General features: G+C 35.8%; 1 protein-coding gene across 2 annotated transcripts in view; it reads right to left on the reverse strand.

Moving 5' to 3' along the window:
- The window catches only part of LOC100544091 (VPS10 domain-containing receptor SorCS1), a 271,928-nt gene that overhangs the window by 130,350 nt on the left and 115,911 nt on the right, over positions 1 to 25,667 (reverse strand). For both annotated transcript variants that reach the window (XM_085229289.1, XM_085229287.1), the window contains exon 3: positions 25,079 to 25,178. In XM_085229289.1, coding sequence (XP_085085415.1) covers positions 25,079 to 25,178 — 100 coding nt within the window. The remainder of the gene's footprint in view (positions 1 to 25,078; positions 25,179 to 25,667) is intronic.

The following is a 25,667-nucleotide window of genomic DNA, read 5'->3' on the forward strand; positions in this document are numbered from 1 at the left end:
TTGGAAATGGATGGGCTTTAAGGGCCCTCCCAAACTAAGTCTTTATATGACACCATGAAATGTGATTACTTCACATGCACTCATCTAGTTATCCTACAAATATCTTAAAGTACAAATTCCTCACCTTCATTTTTAATCATGAAAATATAAGGTACAAGGAAACTAAAGAGAACATTCATTAAAAGACTTAAGAAAGCCTGTGCCAAACCTCAAATGTTTGAGTGCAATATCTTTAATAGACAATTACTGTTCACTTCTCACTTATTTCCAGTCCAAGTAGCTTCTAAAAGGGATAATCTGAAGGCATACAAAGATATTGTCAAGAGAAAAAAAAAGTTGGTGAACAATATCTTGAATGCAACATTTCAATCCCAATCTCTGAACAGCTTTTCTCTTTTCAGAAAGATGAAACTGAAATTCATGCATCTGAACATCCTAGTCTGAAGAAAAAAACCAGGCAGATTACACATTAATAGAGTTGGAAAGTTTCCTTTAGTTCACCAGCTTGTTATATACTTCAGTGAAAATTTAATTTCTTTGATACAGTTTTTCTTTGACATTTTGTCAAGATTCAAAGTTCCTGAATAACACAGACTTTTACAGTTTCTTTTCAGGCACTGTCACTGTTGGACAGCTCTCACAAGCTGATTTGCAAAAGGCCTTTCTGAACTGCCACAGTTTCTCTGATTCTTTATCAGGGATCCCTGGAGTCAGGAGAAATCTCTTTTGAGAATTCACATTCCTCGTGACCCAAAGTTCCATATAAACATGTAACAACACAACAGATGAATCCCCCTTCCTCTGTTCAAGGGCCTTAAAAATACATGCAGACACCATTAGTTTTAGTTGTGCGTGTAGGTTTTAGCTAGTACAGCCAATCTGACAGAGTTTTCTAAGACCAACAAAATTGTTATCAATAGTGACATTTAACACTCTAGAGTTGGCTGACTTACTCTATGCAGCCACGATATAATGGAAAATATTTTAATTTTTATCCTCTGCATGTCCTTTCTTTAAAAATGTTCTGAAAACCAGGCTCTCTACAGTCTAAGTCAAATTTTGTGGAGGCTCATAAAGTCTAATTACTACATGATAATAATTAAATGCATTTCTTAATAAGCCAAAGCTTATTCCTCCATGTATCTCAATTTCTTTATTAAGCTTGAAAATAAGTTGCATCTAGAAAATTTTATCAATCTCAGATTCAGACAAAAAAAAACACAAAAGAGAACAATATTGCCCAGAGCACCCTTTTAGCTTTAGTTTCTTCTTAGGTTTATGGTTCCTTTGCAAATCTGTTCTGACAGAAATATTATGCTGTTATATAGCTACAGTAGAAAAACACACCAGAGATTTTAAAGGCCAATGAATGTCCAACATTTGAATGGGCCCTGGACGAAGTAAGTTTTATACCTGCACTTGGTGAGTTCTAAAACATCAGCCAACTTGTCTCACTAATTGAATTAACATTAGAAGACTTTAAAAAATATCTACTTTGTCTGCTAACTAACTCTGAAGAGTTTGCTATCTGGTTATACAGACTCTCTCAAATAAATATAACAAATAATAATAAATTTATAAACATGAAGTCAGCAGTTGTGAGCACGTAAATTTTTCCTCTGGTTTCAGAACACCTCCACAGAAAAATGTAAATCTTACAGTTTTCCAGCTGTATTGAGATTTCTAGTCTTTGCAGGCATGTATCTGAGATAAATACATAAATCTTCAGCTGACAAAAGAAACAGACATCAGATGACTAAATCCTTCTTTGATTCAAGGGTCAATTTGGCACAGTTTTCCTCATTTTATTACACTCAGATCTTCTTCCTTCATGTTCTGCATAATAAAGTTATTAGGACAATTTAGATAACAAGTAAAATGGCAAAACTCCAGAAAAGCCAATGATTTCAACCTTACACCAAGGCTTTTGAAGACCTAGAGCAAAATCCAAGCATAAGAACAGTGCCAGATTCTACATTTAACTGTGCTTTGCTTTAGTGGCGCTGAAAAACTACGCTGACCTCTGTGAATGTGGTTGCTAAACACACTTTCCTTTTCAGTCTTGCAGAAAGTTGGCAGAAGGATAACTAAGGAGACTCCAGCTCAGTGTGACCTGTCCATATTGACATTTTATTTCCCACTGCAGTGAAACGAACTAACAAGACAAAACAGGTATGGAAGAAGAACAAAGAAATTTGAATCCCAATTTTATTTTGGCTTGGTTGCCTGCTTCTCTGACAGGAGATAATGGGGAGAAGAGTAATGACATTGCTTCACAAGAGACATCTCTCATATACAGCTCTGGACTACATAGCCAGCAGATAGAAACAGAGTGCTTTTAGATAACACTTCAGAAAATCTAATGCAATAACAACATAGTTTGACACAAGCCATGGATATTAGATTAGGATCCTCCTGTCTCTCCTGCCTCCAGCTGCAAATTTATTTTTTTTTTGTCCTTCCTCTTGTATTACTCATTCAACTCAATCTGTCTGCTGGTTTTATCAGCTTGGACTACCTCACAGCAGGGGTTCATAACCATGATAATGGTACAAGCAGGAATCCACAATCACTGAGTAGAGCGTGAAGAGGGATACAAGGGACCTGCAGCAATCCTGACATAAAGTGGCATAGGCTTTGGTGCAGTTTCACCTCTAATTGCTGGTCTGACCTGTTCTCTTGACAAGTCTGTGTCTAGAGTACAAGGAGGAGTCAAGAAAGGTAACATCATACTTTTGTAATCTTAACAGCAAGCCTGCAGAAGACATGCTGAACGTGCTTTGAAAGACTGCTTTGTCCCTTAATCAAACAGTAATGAATATCTTTATTCATATCAGACAACAGCTTGATTTGGAAGCAAATAATCATGTCAGGCTGTATCATCAATACCATTTAATCTCCCCAAGTTCTTTCTCTGTCACAGGAGAATTAGCTCTTCTTCAGAAGAAAATTAAGGACTTTTAGATACAACCTTGTTACCTTCTAAACCTTGCTCTACAAGCCAAAGATGAGTATTCGATATCACAAGGCCACCGTATTAAAAAATAGATAGTGATAAATATAGGATTTGATATCTCGAAAGGCATCCAGCTTAGAAGTAAAAGTTTTGTAACTTGTAAATCTGGAATTCTCTGCCTTTCAATCTGAATGCTATTTACATAGCCTTGAAAGCACTGTACTTACAAATAAAATGTGAGTTCCTTGTCACAAAGGGCTTCAACCATTTCTACACCGAGTGTCCAATGATGTTATGCAAAAGCCAAGATTACAGAAGTGACAAATTGTTAGATATTCTGTCTTCAGGCATAATTGTTTGAACTTTCTCATACAGCTACAATCCTCATCCCTATCATTTCTAAGATATGAGATCTGAAAATTCTGATACCCTGAAGGGGAAGATTTTATACCAAAGCTCATTTTAGTAGCCCATTCTCAAGGATAACTAGTTACTGAAAATCAATATTTCATAAAGTCTAGTCACAATTTTCTTTTCTTCTTCTTTTTCCATCTACTTCAAGGAATCAGCACATAGTTTTCATCTTGGTTATACTAAGGCAAGTAAAGAATAAGTCTTCAAATTTGCAGTTAACTCAACCCAACTTAATAATTTCCTTTTGTTAGCTGTGGCAGCACATACTTTTATCTCTGGTACATGCAGAATAACTACACTTATTTTAAGCATTTTTTGCTTTCATCTAAACTACAACTCACCACCATGTGTTGCTCAAGTGTAGAAGACATGAATGGATATTGATGTCACTCAGTTCATTAGCAGTTCAACAATTAGCCAGATAAATAATTTTTATGTAATTCTATGCCTGACACTAAATTTCAGTAATTTCACTCAAGTACAAAGGCAGTGTAAAGACATTTAAATTCAGTATGCAAAGGAGCCTGAGGTTGCAGACACAGTAGAAGCTAATTTCATAGCATCTGTGAACATACACTGATGGTCACAGAGCTCATGGTCTGTTCCCTCATCTCTTTTTCTAGGGTATGGTTTAAAAATGTTGGTTACTGAAAACATTGCTGACCACAATTTGTAATAATCTTGTCTCATAAGCATATACATACAAATGTTTTAGTAAACACACAGCATTTTAGTTAGAAAATGTTTGTTTTAAAAGATTGGACCACATTTTATCATGGAAGACTTTTAAATTGCTAGGCCTTAAATGAACTTCTAAGTCAGTGTATGTAGCTTCAGGGTATGAGCACTTTTTCCACCTTTTACTTTTAATCTTTTTTTTTTTTTTTTAAGGGGAAAAAAATATGACCTTTCAATATTAATGAAAGAAGACTTCCAAAAGCAGGTATTATTTACAGAACTAAGACTTCCCCCTGAGCACTCAATTACTGAAAAAACAGTTAATAGTTATGTGTATAAACAACTGAAGATTTTAAATTAAATTCCTTTGAGAAGTTTCTTTAACAATGAGCAAGATGAGCATTTCAGAGATTTGAGAATGACCAGGCTGCATTTCAGGGAAAAAGCAGGTCAAGGGATGAATTCTCAAAAAGTCACACATAGGTTACAGTTTCTTCAAGATATTTAAGGAAAAGTGTATGAATCTTAACTATGTTGATATATGCTCTTAGTTTATAACAAGCACAAATATATTTTGGGTTCCAAAAACCAAAGTTTCAGAATGACCACTGTAAATTTATATCCTAGCAGTATCAGAAATTGTTTTCACTTGGCAAAAAGAAGAGGAAAAAATAATCAGGAAAGATTAAGTGCTGTATATTAAACTTCTCAAAATGAAAAATTTTAAAAACATGCATCCCAAAATATTACCTTTTCTTTTCCATCAAAATGCATCATTTTAATAAGAACCTATCTTAAGGTGTTTAACTAGACTTTTAACTGAAGCCCAGGAGGAAACCAAACGTGTTATTTGAGTCTAAATGATGTTTCTTTCACATCTTATTTCAGAGAAATAAAATACTAACACTCTATGAATGCAAAATAAATAAATAAATAAATGAAGCCCCACACCTCTTTGTAGACTTGGTCCTAAATTCTTTAGAGAACTTAATCCCCTCCAAACAATCTTTTAGAACTGTAAGAATTAAGCTAGAGGGCCTGGGAACATTATGCAAATGATTAAATGCATTGTGCACCCATCAAACTGATATAAAATCACAGTTCAATTTGCAAGAACCTCCTACCTGCAATTCTGCAAATCTCCTCTTCTTAATCCTATCAATCCCTACCCCAGCTTGACTCCATCCTTTCTTCTTTTTTCTTTTTCTTTGACTCCTTCAGTCCTACCATTTCATTTTCACTTATTTTTGTTCCAGCAGACAGATGACTACCTATTCTCTGGTTTATTACTTTTTGTATCTCTTTCCAAATATTTTGTTAATCATTAGTTGTGATAACTCAGCATCTCAGCAGCCCAATCATAATCCAGGAGTCTGTTGTTAAAATTAACACAAAAAAGTATTTTTTTAAAAAATGGGATCTTTGCCCTATGAAACAACAAACTACAGTACCAACAAAGATACAAACTAAAATACAACCAAACCCAAGTACGAATAATGTTTTTCAGTGAATGACTGACACAAATTTTAAGTTTTTTTTTTTTTTTTAAATGGAAAGCATGGGCATAAACTAATGGATGTTTTTGAGAAACGTGCACGAGGAGCATGTTGAAAAACTACCTAAGGACACTTAATTGAAGAGACAGCAGAGCAGAAGCAGAGACTTCCACCACAGGTGGAAGGCAACAGTGGAAGGTAACAGTAACTGAAGTAACAGTTGACCTCCTAATATACAGTGAAATCCAGCAAAGGAAGGGAAATCTGGAAAACATGCAGTCCTATTTTTAATGTAATAAGCTAGGAAGTATTTCAAATAAATGTGTTCATATGGCTGAAGCAGAAAGCTAGCTGTCTGATTCTGCATCTGAATGAATCAAAGGTGGCCATGCCACATCTGTCAGAGCTGGGGGAAAGGACACAGCAATAATTGAGACATAGGATGCCGAAAGCTTGAATAAGACTGTTAGCCCTGAAGACAGCTAGGAAAAAAAACATTAGAGATAGGAACGCAAAAAGGATTGTCCAGGCTTTGGCATAACCTGCTTTGAAAATGTGGCCTGATTTAAAAATCCTTATGACTCTGTAAATCTATAGAGCTTATTACTCCTTTATAATGATCATCACCTACAAAGCCAGTTGTCTGGATCAAAGAGGATTTTGCTATCCTGCCCTTCTGCAGTCCTCTAAATCCACAGCATCATATTAAATCCATAAATGGCTTCCTTAAAGCAGCTGAGGAGGACACCTCCTTCTCCTCTGTAGTATTGACACTTGCAAAGTAAATAAATCTGATGCAACAAAAAGGACTTGGTATCCCTATGGACTGACATTTGCAGTGACTTACTCAGAAATCAGCAAGGCAAACACAGTTTTACTGCTTTACAGCATCCGGACAAACTTCAGTGCAACAAAAGGGGAAGTCAGAGAGGAGCAGAGTTCAGTGCATACCTGAAAGTAGATGAATTCAGGTAAACTGCTACTAAATTAATAGCAGAGATTACTGCCATTTTATTTATTCATTGTAGCATTATCTACCATACACATACAATATTCTGTAGCAATAAACTATGACATGGATGATAACCAGCACTATTCATATGAAAACATTTTTAGCTAGTTACATTCTCTGAACTGAACATACTGAACAAGGTTCAGCAAATGTAAATGCTATCATTTCTGACTCTGAACTATGTGAATTCTCTCATAGCCTTGAAGGTGTTTTGCACCTAAAATGTTCTCACTCATAAATAGTGATAATAAGATAGAGATATTTCTCCCTCAAGGAATTCTGAGGTTACCTCAACCAGTGAATGCCCTTAATTTTTGTTACAAATCTATCATTTATGTTTTGGCACAACATATTGGAAAAAATTTCAAAAAGAAAAAGAAGAAAAAAAAAAAAACCACAAATAGAAAACCAAGCAAATACAAGTAGGTTTATGTTGTTTCTTATAGGAGAGTGGAACTTGAAGTCACTCTCTCAAACAGTCTCCTCATTGTCGACCACAAAATTACCAGAAGTACTTCACATATATTTCATTTTGTGTATATCTTTTTTTTTTTTTTTTTTTTTTTTTTTTAATACAGTAGACCACACATCAATGTCTGGTAGGGAAACCACAATGGTATCTGAGTAGCATATAAAACTAATTTATTAACTGTATGAGCTATTGCTACAAATAGTACTGAAGTACAAATCTGAAAAGTGATGCCTATCAAGGAAACCTCTGAAACATCTCAAAGGTTTAGAGGTTTTAAATGCTACAGAAATGACACTTTTGAGGATCTGATAAAGTACAGCACACTGTCTGCAAATCCAGTTTGTCCCCAGACACAAAAAAAATCTTACCTTCTTGCTGAGTATTTTGCTGTGCTCTTGCTTTCTGTGCCGCAGTGATGGGACACAGAGAGGAATCTTTTCTGACACGCTAACCAAAATACTTTCATTTTGTATTCAAAGTGAGTCTTTTTATTGACATTAGTAGATTTTGGATCAAGATCTGAGACTAATAAAATGAATGTTAACCAAGTGAAGAGCCTATGTGGCTGACTTTCAAACAGTGAAAAAGAGATTAAAGTTAGATCTATGACTTGTTAAATGTTTTGATATATTTGCATTTAAAAGGTTGTAAACCATTTTCAGGTCAGGCTTGGATTCTTTTTTTTCCCCTCCAAGATTTTTATGCCATTTCATTTAGAAGTTTTTTCTTTGCACCCCAATTTTTCATTTATAATGGATCTTGATCTTATATTCACCCAAAACTTTATTATCGTACTCAGCTTTCCTACCTTTTGTTATAGTTAGTCTAACTTACATTATTACATGAAACCAGCTATATATAATAGCAACATATCAGGGTTGAAAATTAAGTTTTTATATAGACACACTCTTGTTATTTTAAGAAGCAAGGCCACTCAAGATGGTGAGAAAGTGGATACAAAACTTCCCCTTTCTTCTTTACATTCTTGCATCTGAACCAAAGTTGGTGGGTGTTTTCAAATAGATTCTCACATGCAAATTCTTATCTAAATACAAATTTTAAGACTTGATAAGTGGTTTTACTAGCTGAATGCTGAAGAATAAAGAAACTTCTCTTTGAATGACTGGAAAATATATTTATCTTCCCCAGATCTCCTGGTTGTGGCTTACATATTTATTTTAGCATTTGTCCTAAAAAAGTACTTTTCCTCCTATTTAGCTTTGTTGTTGTTATTGTTCTTTTTTTATTGCAGGCCACCAGACTACACTTGAATCTACTCTGCTGACCACTTGCATTCACTCAACTTATCACAACACAGTTCAGAAACAATGCTGTAATTTCTGCTCTTTCAGACATTTTTTAGCTTGGCTAATTACATTCTCTACCCAAATTTGCCCTGCAGCTGCAGAGAGAGATTTTCTCCTTACTTCTTTCCTCATACAACGATTTTTTGTAGTTCAACCACATGCTGTTAAATAGGCCCAAATACATTCTGTCCTAGAAATAGTTTTTTCATATGGAATAAGAAAGGAAATTTGCGTTAATTTTCATTTCAATCCTTCTTAGAAATATTCATGATTATGAAAGAAAGCTCTTACCTCCACCAGAAGAAAAATTTTGAAATCCTTCCCTTCTCATTTCCCTCCCCTAGTTTTTGAAAAGCCAAACAGGTTAGCATTGAACACCTTTCTCAAAGACAGGGGCAGCCGTGGGAAAGCCTTACTTTTCATCTTCCTTGCCTTTCCTCTCCATAAAAACTTAAAAATAAATAAATAAATAATAATAAAAAAAAGAAGATTAACTCTAGTTTCAGGAGTAGATGAAGCAACCCCTCAACATACAAATTTATATAATTATGTAAAATACTTCATATTGTTAGCTAACATACCAGCTGAGATTTTGACTACCAGGTGTTTTCAGATCTGCTTGCATGCATTTGTGTGTGAGGGGAACCACTGATCAAAAAAAGAATTGACAGTGAAAAGTCTTTCATAAAAACAGACTATAAATGTTTTGAGCAATTTTCAATCCCAAGCCTCCTTTGTTATTAGGTTTCAATTCTTTTTCTCAATCCATCTGTAAAAAAAATAAATACTGAAACAAATCCAGAGCACAGCCCATCAAACTTCACAAACGTGTCCTTACCCTATGGAGCTGTCAACCCCAGCTTGCTTATCTAAACAGCTGCACAATTTGCTGTGTACCAGCAGCATTGGCTGCAAAACCCCTTTTAAAAGCCTTTACTACTTGGGGAAGCTTTCAAAAATGACAGTGAAACAATGTAATTGAGATGAGCTATATATCAGCTCTTTACTTACAATTTTTTTCTTGGCAAGACTTTGAACAGAAATTAGTCATTAACAGCAAAAATAGTAGGATGCTCCAAAGAAAGTTTTCTTTTTCTTCATTCCCTGAGTGATGCCAAGGTTCCTCCCCTGCTTCCAAAGGAAAAATATCCAAGACCACCAAGAAGGAAGAGAGAACAGACACACAACTGGCAAAGCGACATCTGGAGAGCAGAGATCATCTGCATCTCGAAAATTCAATGTTTGAATTTCTATTTGCTTGGATACTAAAAAGATGCAGGGGGATATGGAAAATGGGAAATGGTGAAGAAAAGGAATTTCTTGTACATGGTTATTAGGCTAGCTAAAGACATAACCTCAACTCTACATTCAGTCAATTTAAACTAGGCTCTATGATGCCTTCATGGAGCTCTGGTACTAAAAGTGGGTTTTGGAATAAAGGTGGTGGCATGGTAACTTTCCAAGAAGCACAGCCAAAAGATAAAGAGTATTCTGAAGAACAGAAAAGTGGGTAGCTCTTAAGAATGTCTCCAATGCCAGTAAAACAGTCATTTCCAGTTGTAGTTCAATACTTCACAGGCACACACACAAAGTAAATAAATAAAAAATTGGAAAAAGATACAAATCCCTACTCTGCACGTGCTCATCACAGCAAAGGTTACGCTTAGTAGTCAGTGAAAGTCTTGTAACCAACTTGGAGAACAAAATGTGAATGTTGTGGCACCTTTCCTTTCCAAACTATTCATGGTTGGCTGTTGGCAAGTAAAGAAACAGGTGAGAGATGAAGGTTGAGCTTGCTCTGTGATCATTATGCTGTTAATGCCTCAAGCACTGCCTGCCTGCAGATTTCCACCTGCCCTCACAGCACAGAGCAGAGTGGGTCCCGATATCATCACTGATTTTCCTGGCAGAAAAGCAGATGCTACCAGTTTGAGAAATATGGGTCATGAAAGAAACAAGTCCAAAAGAAAATTAGACATACTCTTATGCAGTCATGCAGAAGACTGTCAGTCTAGCTCAGAGAAACCCATTGTTCATTTGCATTGCCAAAGCACCAGAAACAGACAAAAAAAATCCATGCCCATCTGTTAAATGACTGAGATGATTACAAATTTTCACAGGCTGAGGGGTAAAAATGCTCTTCCACATGTTCAAGCAGGGGAAAAGCTCATCTTCGCAGCTCTCCACAGATCAGTGAGATGAAGCATCGTATCAGGATGAAACAGTAAGAATGAAACTTGCACATTAGGAATACACACTGAAGGCAGTTGCTGCCGGCTGGGTATCAGCCTGACCCCCCCCCCCGCTCTTCTGCAAAATCACTTTTCTCATTAAACATGCAGCATCACGAACATCATCTCTGATCATGACCACCCCTATCCCTGGGAAAGGACCTACATGGGATGGCCCAGAATGAAGAAACGTGGGCTAATTTCAATTTAGGTTAAAATCAAGCTGGACCACAGCAGCCTTCAGCATGAATGATTTGATGGATTAGCGAGTGATATTTTATGACATTTAAGGATGGATTTTTCAAAAAGATGAGACTTCTTTTTTTTTTTCCCTGAGATTTTGCAGTCTAAGGAGAGAACAGCCCTTCTGCTACTTAGAACTGGAAAGCAGATCACGTAAAGGTTCGGGGCCTTGAGTTTTTTGTTGGTTTTCTTTCTTCTGTCAAGTTTTTATTGTATGGTTTTTGCTTTTTTTTCTAACTGTCCTCCATGGCAGCAAAGATGATGCTTTCTACTGACAAATCCGCTTCATTTATTCATGTTTTCATAAAATATTACTTCATCTAGCTTAGGAAATGTCTTTTTACTGAAAGACATGTTTTTCCCATCCCAAGTGCAAGTCACTACTCTACTGTGAATCTCTCACAAGGCAATAATCTGCAAGAGCATATAGTATATTGTAGCACCTATTCATATAATTCCAAAGAGAGTCTATATACGCAGCTTTACTGCGACTATAATTTAGATATATTGAATAATATAACCTATTTTATAGTAGGAACCTATTTTTTACTATGCACACGAATTGACTATTAATAATAATTGTTTGTGCTTACACAACACCTCAACACCTAAAGAAACTCAAAACATTTCTCAGTGAAACACATTTCTGTTTTGCAAAGGTGAAAAGCTCGCAATTCTAAGTGCAAAGCACTAATACAGCGTTTTCAAAGTTAAAATGTAAGTTAGAAAGCAGGTACAGAAATACAAAGAGATTTCTTAAATCCATGGTTTTTTTTAAATCTTTACATCTCTCTAGGTTATCTCCCAACTGTTTTGGGGAGTAAGACTCCTACAGATCCAAGTATAATCCCATTAGTTTGAATACTGATATCAACAGCCTGAATAAGGGAAGTGCTCCAAGTTAGTGACGTACAAATGTAATTTATATTGAAATCTATTTGCAAAAGATGCAAAACCAAGCCAAACTCGTGTTGCCTGCAGGTCTTGCCTGTACCGGTTATAAACACCACCGCATTCTCAAAGAACCACTTCATGGCTGATGCATACTATTAAATAAGACAATCCTCAGTGAAAGCAAAGGAATCTGAAGGCTCAAAGAACTGGTTCCTTTCCCCCTGAGTTTATCCTTAGTGAATACTCAGCACGTTTGCAAATCTCGCCCTTTAAGTGTCTTTTGATCTTGAAGGGCATTGAGCCATGCTCATACATGAATGTGTGCATATAATGATTTTAGGGGCTCTAATATCACAGAAACATCGACTGAGTAGTCAACGTGTTGGAATCCAGAACACTCACAGAACTGACACTACCGGAGACATTTCTTACCTCTCTACTCATAATTTCACTACTTCAATATGAACAGACCATCTGAATGGCATGATCCTAATTACAAGACAAGTTGACACAATTAAAAAGCAATAATTTTCTGGTCTTAGGGTTTGCCGATCTCTGCCACAACAAGCACAGTACATGCAGATAGCTAGCTAACATACACTGCTTGATCATTATCATATACTAGGAGAGAAAGTAATATTTTCATAAACTTCTTTTGCTGTTTATTTAGACAGTGTGAACAACAGAGATATTATGGGAATGGTGGTATATGTACATCTGTCTGGAGTAGGTGGTTACAAGGCTACAAGGGATACCAAATACAGCAAAAATTATTTTCATTTTCTGTCTAAATTCCGACCATAATATTAATCCTTTCAATTCCATCTTGAAAGAGGAAAGTTTTATTTTAGAATGTGACCTGCACAACAGATAGAAAAAGGATCAGAGCTGAACATTAGCCTAGATATGGTGACATCAGTGAGTTAATAGCATATGCCTACACTCATGGTAAGGCTAAAACTGAAGACAGGCATTTTGATAACCCAGAATTGGAATTAATACATCATTGAGGTGTACAGAACAATTCACATATTTCAGAGTTACTTTTCAGGCTGTCTGCAGAAACAGGAAAATGGCACATACACAGCAAAAACATTTAAGAACACTTTAATAGAATATCAGTCTTAGTATTGTGGCATAATTCAAGTGCCGAGTACAAACGTCTAGTATATGCTGTCTCCCTCTTAACCCAGTCAGCAACATTTCCTGTCACAGTCTGCAGTGAAGGTTGGATGGGAGAGTTCTCAAAAGCAATAGTTTCCAGAGAACTGTTCCACACAGCTTTTCCCAGCTGTCAAAGCAGTAGTTTGTAATTAGAGAAAGCAACATGAAAGTTAAGCCAAAATTCAAACTCTGAGTTATCCAGTTAGGAAGGCTAATAGAAGGTGAAGGCACTGCTCACATAACATAAATGAAATCACAAGGGCTACTCTGAAAGTAATGCCTCCTATTTTACAATGATCCCTACAACAAATAAAGATGGATTTTTTCCTCCAATACATAAAGAATCAATTAATTGGTATTGCTTTGGATTTATAATAGTAAAGCATATAATAGTGCAGAAGATAAATTACCTCCTTATCGTGCAAACATGGCTGCCTCCGACTGGTATCTAGCATAGAAAACTTGTCATCCTTGGGGACTTGCCTTCTAAGTGTAAATATTTTACTTACCTCTTCTGATGGAGGGGGGGGGGGGGAGAGGAGAAAAGTAGGGATTTTAGTTTATCTCTAGGGAAATTTCAAATTCTTCTATGAAATACTTTTTATTTTTGCATTTCTATATAGTTTATTTTCCCCATAATATATGAAATAGTATCTAGAAAGGCTTGACAAATTTCCTTGTGCAGTTAGTTCAGCCTCCAGTTTGTGAAGTTTTATTTTCCCAAGTTTATTAGACATAAAAATCAATCTTGAGCCTGATTCACATCTAACACAACCTTCTCAAACTGGCAAAAGAAAGCAAGCAAACAAAAGAGTGCTAAAAGTCCAGAATGCCATAAAGAATTCTGACAGTATTTCCAGTGATTGGTATCCTTGTTCTAGGGAAGATGATGGAAAATGGTTCTCCGAAGAGGTGGGAACCTTAAGATAAATGATACAGATGAAACCAACCAAAGTACACAAGCAATTCATTCCTGTATTACAGGACCTCCTTGGACCAGAGATGAAATATTTATCTCACTTATTTATCTCACTCCCTTATGCATAAAGTTTGATACAATCTCAAAGATCACAAACAAGAAGAGATAACAAACAGCAGACACTTGAACAATTTTTTTGCAAAACTGTAATTCCCCTCTCCTAGAAAAAGAAAAAAAAAAAACCACCTTATTCTTATAGATATCTGACCAGCTCTCCAGAAAGACATCTTCAAAATAACTGCTTCTATTAGTATTAGTACAGTTTTCAACTGATACAAGTAATGTAGACTTTTAACAACAATAACCAACTTTCCTACTACTAGTAACAACAGTTAGGACAGCCTTCGAAGATTGAGATGCTTGGCAAATACAGAGCTCTACATGACTCTCCCTTTAATTTTCATAGCATAGTGAAATATTAGGAAGGCTCCTAGCAGATTTGTCTTACATTTGCTGGCAAATTCATACCACAGAATAATTGGAGTGTATTAACTGAAGAAAGAAAACAGAAAGAAGCAAGAAAGCCATACCATCAGGTGAAACATATCTATTATTTTCCTTGGATTTTTCTTACGTTCCTGGTGGCAAGTGAAATATTTAACTAAAAAGCTTCATTAAAATTATATTTTCCCCCCAAGTACACATAGTTTTTGTAATCTTTACATTTGTTATCTTTAGTAAAGTTTCGGCAATAAATGAGACAAAAACCCAACAAGTACTACCAGGCAAAGAGCCAGAGCTCCAATTACAGCAAGTGCTATGAGAATAAAAGTAATAGATTTTAATTGGTGCCCTCGGGGAAAGGCCAATCTCCTTGGAACAAAGAGAGTCTTTGGTGGTAATTGACTGAAAGCTCTTGTGAGAGCTTATAAATGTCAGTAACATACACGAGAAACAGTAGCAAAAGGAAAGGTTTGGTATCCTGGAACTTATGGAAGAGTTACAGTGGTGAAGGTATTTTTAAAAGAGGGTGGTGAAACACTTAACAAAGGATAGGATTTGGAAGACAGGTCTCCACTCCCAGGTTCAAAATGGCAAATATTTCAAAAGGTGTGGGATTTTTTTTTTTTTTTTCCAAGATAAGAAAGCAATATTTCAGTGTATGCCGTTGTAAAAACACAGAGGTGTGAGGTAGATGATTTGTGAACTTTCCCCCCTGCTACACTGGATGACTGATTTCAACTTCTCTATCAGTTTGTAAGAGGCTACTGCATCTTTTCTTCCAAGCATGCTTTGCATAATGCTTCCTTCTTTCCTTTCTGCTTTTCAGTTTTGGTGAAAATATACCTTTCACAGCAATACAAATGAGAGTTACAACCTTGCGTGGATGACAGGAGCTTTGAGATTTCCTGACATAAAGAAATGTAATAGAAGGAGATCAGATATTCCACAAGTACATGAATTAGGAGAATTCATTTCTTTTGGCTTGGATTCCAACTAAAATCCTATTTCCAATTCCTATATTTGCAGCTAGTTTTTGAATTTAGGGAAACATACAATTGTTTTCATTTATAAACTAGGTTTAACAACATTTCTTCTCAACTACCCATTAACACAAAAATCCATAAATGACAGAGTCTGAAGAAGCAAACAGAGAAAACGTTATACTGTCTTCCCTAATAGATGCTGTCCTGCTGTCTTTGGTTCACCTCCAATTGTTCTTTTGTTTCTGGGAGTTGAAAACATCCCATTAGGCAGGGCACACAGATATAGATTGTATTTCTTTCCTAAGTGCCAAAACTGAGCACAGATTGCTGTCCTTCAAGTTTGCTGTGCTATCACGTTAATTATTTACCATTAGTAATAGAAGTAATCAGAGGCAAGCTGTGCACCAGACCCCAAAGGAACATTCTGCACTGATTGTTCCATTGCTGTTTGCTGTCCACTAAACTCCTTTCTAATTGTCCTTATTTCCTTTGATGAAGAAACCAGATAGACTACACTGAAGATTAGAAATACTTTTTACTCATACACAGAACAAAGGCATAAATATACATGTCTTATGTCTTATACACAATATCTTACTCTGTTTAGATTGTTAAGGGCAGATTTCTAGCAATGAAAGAACGAAAGAATCAGCAAGGTGATTAAGAAACAATAAGTATCATTATTAAGTTCCACTAGCATTCACGTTAGTAAATCTATATGGAATTTAAAAGTTGAAACATTTCAAAACAAAATTATTTTGGCTTTTCAGTCCTCAAATATTTTCCATTTAACATTTATTTCCTCAAGAGAGAAAAGCCTTGGACAATCAGGAGAGAAGAGCTTTGGATGATGTGAGCAAGAATAAAAAGTTTGAATATGAATAAATGCTTTCAATCAGCGTGAATTTTTTCTCTGTCTAAATAGCAAAATGCTCAATATATAGAACACACTGTAAATTTGATTTGTTCTTATCAAATAGTGTGTTAATTTAAATATTTCTTGCCTTCTGAATGTATACTACAACCTTTTTTTTTTTTTTTTTTTCCCCTTCAAACTACACTTGACAGTTTAAGAAAAATCACCAAAACACTGTACTTGCTCTGTGTTTGGACTGGACTCCTCCACAGGATAACAGGCTTCATGAGAATTTGATAAGAAATCTACACCAATCAGAAAGCCAAGTCCTGGTAAACAGAAGTCCTCTCTATGCCACTGTTCTATAACATGTAGTAAGTATTGTATTTTTTTCCTGTGCTTCAACTTATACACCCTTCCTATATCTTTTTATCTTCCTTTATCTTTTTATTTTTGCTGTTAACAAAAAATGTAGAGAGATTGAATAGGAAGACTTCAAAGAAAAACAAAATAGATTTAAAATAATATTTTGTTTTTAACCATTGCATCACCTGTTTTGTGTTACCTTTGATTCTTTTACTCCTCTTCTGACTTTCAGAAATTGTTCTCTCCCTACAAAAAGTAGGCTAACATTATTACTTGTTAGCACTAACATGAAAAAGCTCATTTGTAATTTTTGCAATTTCTTTACCTTATCAAATATTGAATTATTCTCACTTTCTCTAAGCTTGGCTGCTTCCACACTGTTCTCTTCACCAATTCCCATGCTTGCTGCATGCAAATTAAATTCTATGTTTTTTTTTTAGCAATCAGACAATTTCCTTATTCCATCCATAAATCTTTACCAGCACACCTTTATACTATATTTACCAATATTTGTTAATCAGAATCTTCATACACAAAAATGTCTTTTTCTCTATTTTTTTCACTTTCTTCTCCTTGTACTCCAAGTACAGCTAGACAGAAGGCGTAACACTCAAATACACAATAATTTAGTCACTCATTTCACCATAACAATGTACCTAGACTGCAGAAGGGGTAAGCAATTACAATCTGCTGGCTAATACACTCTACAGATTACACTATCTGCTAATTAACAAATACTACATATGAATTTGTTGCAGGCCTGGCAGGAGGGTTGAATTCAGTGCTCCTGTGGTGAATATTCACGTATTTGCTACTATTATCACTTTCGAACCCCAACATACCAGTCATTACACAATTATATCACAATATCACAGTATTTTTTTCCTTTAAGCTCAACTTCTGAAATCATAAGGTAATTTTAATATTTCACGAACAAACAAATATATTCAAACAAGAACACAGAGTGAAATGATACAGAAGTGAGATTTAGGTGTGTATCTTTAATGGCTTAAAGTTCAGAAGGTAAATGAAAACAATCCTACCATATAGATTTTTAGTGAAACTTCGCGGAACTCTGAACAAGCTGACTTTTACCTGCTTGGGGCTAGTTTTTCATAGGAAACAAATAAATAGGTGCTAGGCTACCTGACTTTTCCCTGGTTTAAACAGCTGTTATAGAAATGCATGGAGCTACACGTTTGATAATAGGACATATCTGTGTTGTATTTAGATACGTGAGCTGCAGCTAACTGTATTTCTCTGTCATCTAAGCTGCTGGAGTATATCTTCTGTTCCCAAAAGAACTATCATCTGTTCCAGAATATCTGGAAAATCACTGAGGAACTGAAAAAGAACAAAAATTGAGACATTTAACAACAGATTACCTTGCATAAGTTTTAAATGTCCAGTTTGTAGACAGCAGAGTCTGAGTGAATTTTAGCTCTAAAGCTGAATTCTGTGGCTCATACTTTCCTATCATTAATTTCAACACTCAGTATGTCCTTGGAGACTTCTGTGAGATACGTCATACCGTAGTACAACTTTAAGTGGGAAAATGTCAAAACTGTCACTATTTTTGATAGCCTTACAAGAGAAGCAGAAGAATAAATGGGCTTTGATTTCACTTCATATCCAAGAAGAGATACGGATGTAGAATAATGGCAAGGGCTTTGCTTGTAATGGCTATTGTGAGAGCTGTCAAATACTGCAGGCATGAATCACAAAGTTTGGTAGTGAATGCTGCCAGACGCTTCAAAAGTCAGAATATTCACTTTAGAAGATGACACTCTGCCTTCACTTTGTTAATACAAATGAGGTTGCTTGTTAATTACTGGCATCCTGTGAACTCAGTAACGAAGGCTAGTAACACAGGACCAGCTTTTCTGTCACTACTGCTTTACAGATATTCGCTAAATTCAGTGAAGTTTCACCGATCATTAAAATTATGAAGAACAATCTACCTTTCTAAACTAAGAACAAAAAAATATTTTTACTTTGTCCTTGTTTTCATGAGGGAAACAAAAGACAACCTTCTGAAATAGAAATCAAGTCTATTCTCAGTCAACAAGTGCACACAAGTAGATGCAGTGTAAGTGCAGAAGCATTACTCTTGAATCCGAAAGCATTACAAGCTGAAGTGAAAAATGCATGCATTGTTATACCTTTATATTGTTATAACTTTGTAGTAATCACCAATAGTTCACACAAAAGTATTTGTGTTAACTTAATTAAAAGCACTGAAAAATTAAATGAAATATGAAAAAAAAAATCTTAATTTAGTGGTGAGCCATCCCTACTCACTATAAGTAGTGATCTGCTACATGTAATACCGTCTTATCATAAACCTACCGAACTGCTCCTGCAGTCCAAGATCACCGATGTAAATTCGGGATTTCAGCTCTTTCTGACTAGCTCATGAAATCTTAAGCCATAATTCTTGAATGAGATAACTGTACTTGCAGAAAAGATGAAAATGAAAAGAATCCTTATGTTCTTCCATAAGAAGCCCACTGGAAGAAAGGCAAATGTATTGCTATCTAATCACAACAGCCTAACAGATCAGCAAAAGCAATATATGATTCCCACTCAATGCATTTTTGAGTCCTTCTTCCCTCCGAAACATTTTTTCTTAAGTAAAAAATACAGCAACCAAACATCATCTGTGGTCATAGTGTAGAGGGGCTTCTACATATACCTTCCTATGCTATATTGGTTTTACTCAATACATAAAAATTTGATAAAATTGAAGTCTCATTCGGCAAAATACTTGAAGTACATGGAACAAGGTGGTTCCTCCCATTTCAATTTAAGAAAAAGTCTTTCTCAAACGTCTCCTTGTAATATCTTGTGGAATACATCATTAAAAAAATAAAACTTTCACATCCATGAGGCAATGCCTTTTTAGATCTCTTATGACTATCTCTTTGAAGGTTGTACTCACAGCCTGCAGCTAACGAGGACCTTTCCTTCCACATGAAAAAAATGGAGAGTGACAGAACAATTGATTTTATCACTGTAAGAGCACACTACAAAAGCACATTGGACTATTGGCATGACTGATTGACTGTAGACCTAGGGTCTCCTATTGCACCTAATTTGTTAAGGACGCCATCCCTTGACAGCCATAGGAACCGGATCAGTCAGCAGTGAGGTGCACTTAGAGATATGCCGAGCTCTAACCTCTCTGACAGGAGCTGGAAGTGTCCCCGCTAAGATTTATAGAAGCCTACAAGGAGGACACAATTGGAAAGAACTGTATTTTCTTGAGTGTAAAAATCAAGTCTTGCCATCACATCAGACTTCTGAAAGCTTCTAGAAACAAGTCAGGGAGAGGATTTTGATCCGAATCTGATTCTAACAGCACCTAGAAAATAGCAACATCAGATGGAACTGTTCATCTCTACGGACAAAGACATTTTCCCCAAGGCTTAGAAGAGGCCAGCAAAAAGCACATAGCTCTGGGTCACAACCTTTATACAACAATGTACTTTACATTCCTGAAACAGGACATAAAGCAGCATCCAAGCATTCCCACTGGGGCTAATGTCAGTAAATCTCCTTTCTTGATTGACAGATAGAAAGATTTACCAACTGTTCTCCCCTCTGCACATACACCACATGCTAGAAAGGACAGAAGGCTGGGCCTCCACCACTTTGGTTTCCTTTCATTTAAAACTCATTAATAGAAACGAATTTGAAGCAGTTAGGGATCGAGCCAGAACTGAAACCCATGCAATTATATTTACAATAAATAGCCGTTATCTTTGAGCTACACACACAACAGGATGGTGCTTAACATGCTGTGATAGAGGTGCTAATCACAACCACTAAATATAAAAGAAGAAGAAGGCATCTGTAATCCATTCATCTTTAGAGTGTAAAAAAAAAAAAAAGACACTGTACTGCACACAGCAGTTATCCAAACAGTTGGAGGAATAAAGGGAAAATTCAAGGCAGGTCTGTAGAAAGAAGGGGAGGGAGAGAAAAAAAAAAACAACAAAAAACCTAGCACAAAAATTCAACCCCTAGGAGATGTTTGATGGACCAGACATTCTACAAATAGTATAAAGTTGCTTGCAGATACTATCATCCAGTATTTTATTAACTGAAGATACACCACCACAAAGAGTTTGAAAGTACAAGGAATGAATGAGTTGCAAATACTGGCTCTGCAAAAAGCGCAGTTCACTGTACACAACAAAACTGTCTAAATTAGCAAACAACACTTTGAGTCAAAGAAAAGCTCTAGAGAATTAATTTTAAAGTCACCACCACGTCCCACATCTGCTTTTATTTCCACAGCTATGATTTCCATTGCAATGCTTGAAAGCAACCTACGTGAAAGGTTTTTCATAAAGACCATAAAACTTAGTGTGTGTGAGTTTGTAGGAAAGTGAATGCCAAAATTTTGCAAGATTTTCAAGATATCAACATGGATTTCTAGTTTATTTTAGTTTTTAACCTATCAGTGTACTATTTAAAAACACTACTGCCTCACGTAGAAACCTTTAAATCATTCTGCATTCCTTCAGAAAAGCCTGTATGCACCTAACAAATAAACCAATGTTGACATACATAAGCTGAGGGATTTATTGTATGTTGGAGATTCTCTCTTCTGTAGACTTGTTGACAAATACTCAAATAGGCACCCAGTCTTTGGCAAGATCCATGCGTTATGATTTTTTCTTCCCTGATCTGTGTCATCAGTCATAGAGTCAGGTAGTGCAGTAATTTAGTGAAAGTAGAAAATACTGAGAAACAGGGTTTCCATCTCTTCTATTGATAGAGCTTACACATCAATATATTACTTACGATTTTCTGCTATTTCCTAAAGAAAATACCACAATTCAGAAAAGTAACAAGTAACAGCAACGGTTCAGTGGTTTAAGTTCTAAACAGTATCTGAATTTTTTCTCATTCTTATTTTGAGACTCCCTTTCCCCTTTGTAACATGACATTGCTTACAGCGTCTGGTTAAAGGATTTAATTTTTGTGAAATAAGGAGACAAAAATATGGAATACGGAAGTTTTTAAAAAGAAATTGGCATTCAGAGATAGTGAGAAGTCCTGCAAATCCTATATGTCTATAGATACAGTTTTTTTCCTAGGTAGACCAGAGAAAATAAACTATAACAAAACAATTTAATACGTCATCATTTGTTCTTTTCCAGAAAGTGAAATTCATCACAAATTCATGAACTTATTAATTATTTGAAAAAAAACCAATTACATGCGTTCAACACTTCATTGTTCTAACTGCTTCTCTTTGCACAGAACAGACAAGTACAGGATACACTTGGTTTCATCACTGCAAGCAATTCCTCGAGTTAGCACAGTACAAATTTACCTTCTTTTTCAAAGGGACTATTCTTAAAAGCTAATTAAGTGCTAAAAGGATATTTATTTTATTATAATAAAAAGTCAACAGCAGTAAGTTAAGCACATGTTGGTCCCACATAGATCATATTAGCAAGGTATTTTGTCCAATATCTGCAAGATAATAAATGTACTATTTTCTATTACTGAGGAAGTCTCTCTCTGCAAAGGAAAGCACTGTGGAACAAAGAGCATTGAAGGCCGCAGGTACAGTCTGAGCAGAATCATTTACCTCACATAACATATTTGGGGAAAGCACTGTCAGTGTTTGTGCAGTATTAAGAACAGCAGTGCATAAACCTTTCATGCACACAGTATGTGTATTGTAGAAATCAAGGACTTTAGAGCAGTTCCATCTTCTAATGAAATAAGGTCTGCAGTTGACTACTTGGCCCATGTTAGTGAAACGAGATGACAGTTTCAGAATAGCTAGAGTTTCTGACAGCATTGTCAGAAATTCAGAAAAGAAAAAACTTAGGTCTGGGGATCCAGAGATATTAGCTAACAATGTTCTTGGTGACAAAAGCTGTAAATTCTCCCTTCTGATTGCCAGCAGGTATAATAAAGACCCCAACTGACTCAATATTTTTGCTTCCACTGAGAAATATTTTTGTGTGCATGGCATAGCTCTACATTCTTTTCCCCATGCTCTCATAGTTATGGGGGATGAAATAAAATAATGCTTATATTTAAATGCTTCTGAAGAAATAATCTGATGTTATACAGCAACAGAATAGGCAGTCTCCAGAATTTCTCCCTGCAGACATAATTCTCCTCTTGCTCAGTAAGGTTTGGACAATTCAATCTTAGACCTTCACTAAGGTCCTTTTATCCCAGGTGTAGCAGCTTTCCTCTAGCACTGTCCCATACTGATTACAGGCCAACTTCAGTGCACTCTTTTGCCAGAATGAGCTGTTCCACCTTTTCACCTGGAAGCTTTTTGCTTTCATCCATTTGCAATTTGAACTAGAAAGGTATTAATTTCCAGGCACATTCGCCCTTGATCCAACTCAACAGATGGTTACACAAACAAGAGTGGCAGTATGAAGAGGGAAGTTGGAAGATGCAGCTGGGTTTTGGATTTTTGGAGCCACTGAGTACTTAAGTTGGACTAATATGCTTGCAAAACTCTTAGCTCCTGCTTAGTTTTTTACACACAATAGCTAAGGGATCATGCTGATTTTGCCCAGCTAAAACACTTACTAATTTTTCTGGAGAACACTGTTATTACTCCCCAAGAAATATAAAGTATGATTATGTGCAAACTTGCCACAGCACAGTTTTTGTACCAGGAGACCAACCTTTCAAACCTCAAGCTCAAAGGATGTTTGAATGATCTGATAATGTAGTTATTTTACCATCTAAAGAAGTTTCATGTTTGTTACGGGTCAGTTGCAATGAGACAGTAACTCTTCACTAATTTCAGACATTTAGTTGATTTCATCCCAAGACTTGAACCTATTTTTGTTTCTTGTTATAAAGATTATTTATCTCCCCACCCCTTCACCTTTTTCCAATCTTGTTAATAATAACCATGTAAGTAGCTATGAGGAATTGACCATGTGGCACACAACAGTATGAGGTAGCCAACTCTTTCTTTTCTTCAGCAAAAACTAAATTTATCAGAACAGGTAACAACTGGAATGCCAGAGCTACAAGCCATTACTCAGAATACTTTCAAGATAGCCCTTGACAGGTGTCTCGTTAAGACCATATGAGGCAGTTGCCTGTAGCAAAGAAGTAGAATGTATGATCTCAGAAGTGCGCTCTAGTTTTATGCGCTGGTATTTGGAAACAGTTTTATCAGTGGAAAGAAAAATGTCCTTGAACATCAGACAAATAATCCTTGGTTATGGACATGCTCACAGTACAAGTGAGTAGAGGATAAGATACGAACTCCATCACAGGTACTGTCAATTGGAGAAAAGTGGGAAGTGCTAGAATATGATTTGTTTCATCCTAGGGTCAATTACTTAACAGGTCAAATGACTCAATGCCTAGAAGTGTCAGTTTCTTTTCAATGAAGAGTTAAACATGATCTATGAGAGAATAAAGCTAGGCACTGTCCCCTCTAGCAGCTCCTTTTTTCTTTCATATTCTCTCTGAACGAATACATAAATGTTTCAGTACGATGAAAGCAGCAGAAATGGTGACCTTAGCTGCCCAAACATACACAGCCTCCATTGTAAATGAGTCTTCACTAGGAATTTCTTCTGAAGCAATTCAGTTCTGCCTGGAACAATTCAAACCATGCACTAAGAAAGCAAAGAGGGAAAAGGACAAGAGCCAGGTTCATAACACCCTTGGCAGAGAAAAGAGCTGGAGCTAGGTCTTCCACACAGAGGGTGCACAGTTTCACAGCTAACAAGATGAAAGGATAATAATGTCACCATTGACATTTATTTAATGACACTCTGGTTTTGATTTTTGTCCCTCCCTTTTTTTTCCTTTTTTCTGGACCAAAAGCTGAGGAAGTCAGAAATAAAATAACTTGTAATTTCAGGAAGAATTAAGCTTTTTTTTTTTTTTAATGTCCACATGAAAACACCTGTGGTAATAACTGCCTACATCAAATATGACAGCTAACATACAAGAGAAGGAGCCTTTAAACAATATCACTTTTTCTAGTATATCTACATATAAGAATACAAGTTTTCATCATCATTATAAACTTTTTCATCATCTCCTTTTGCATACCTGCAAATTACAAAAAAAATTGTCAAACATACACCAGAGAAAGCATCAGCTTCTATTTATGAATGTCAGCATTATAAATTCTTAGTAAATTGTTTCTCAGCTGGGTGCTTCCATGATTAAAACCTTCTGGGCTTCGGAAGATATTTTCTCTGCAGGATTTTGTCAAATCCTGCTTGGTTCCCCTGTTGGAAGCACTTAAAAGAAATGATGTTAATCTGGCCACTGTAGATGCATTTCTGTCATTTTAACGCGCCTCTGTCACTTTCAGAATAAATGATCAGCAGGCTGAAGATAAGCAAACAATTGGACACATGTATTTTCCCTAAATGTATTCTCCGAAGTACATTGACAGGTGCTACAGCTGGTGTAAACTGACACATTTTGCTATCATTACATATTTTTTCAAGGATGGAGAGACAGAGAAATTCCAGACATTTAATAGTAACAGATATTGACAAAAAGAGGATTACAAGGACACAGTCAAAATGAGCAAACCTCATTACCACCTACCTTTCGTTTGTTTGTTGGACAAACATATAAGTAGCTCAAAATCGTCTTCAGACCAACTTTATCATTCAATTTCTCATACGTTGTCCCATAATCTGTTGACCTATAATTCAAAGAGAAATTTCATAAGTAAGAACACTTAATCACAAAACCGCAAGCCACTTGGCAGTTCTTCAATGCAAGTCATACTTTACATAGTGGAATGGATCTCCAGAGTTTTTTGAATGATTCATGCAGTATATAATGATACTTAATTGTATACACACAGCATCATGTGAGTACTAACAATCTGCATTTAAATTAGATTAGGAAAAATTAAACCAGCATCTTCCCAAAGCACTTTAAAATAAACACGCACAATAAGAAATGCTAAATTCTGTGTATAGAAGATAATGATAGTCAGAAATGCCAAACAGCAGACAGCAAGAGACTATAGTTATCAACTCATTGTATACTCCAGCCTTAGACCAAATTCTTTTATGATAAGAGTCTTTTCTCATCACACTGCAATGAAGCTGTTTCAGTTGATTGTTCAGTGAAATTAGAGTTCAGTTTTCTGTGAAAAAAAGTAATGCTATTCTAAAAAAAAACA

Source organism: Meleagris gallopavo, chromosome 8 (assembly GCF_905368555.1).
Source record: "Meleagris gallopavo chromosome 8, MGAL_WU_HG_1.1, whole genome shotgun sequence".
Classification (NCBI taxonomy): domain Eukaryota; kingdom Metazoa; phylum Chordata; class Aves; order Galliformes; family Phasianidae; genus Meleagris; species Meleagris gallopavo.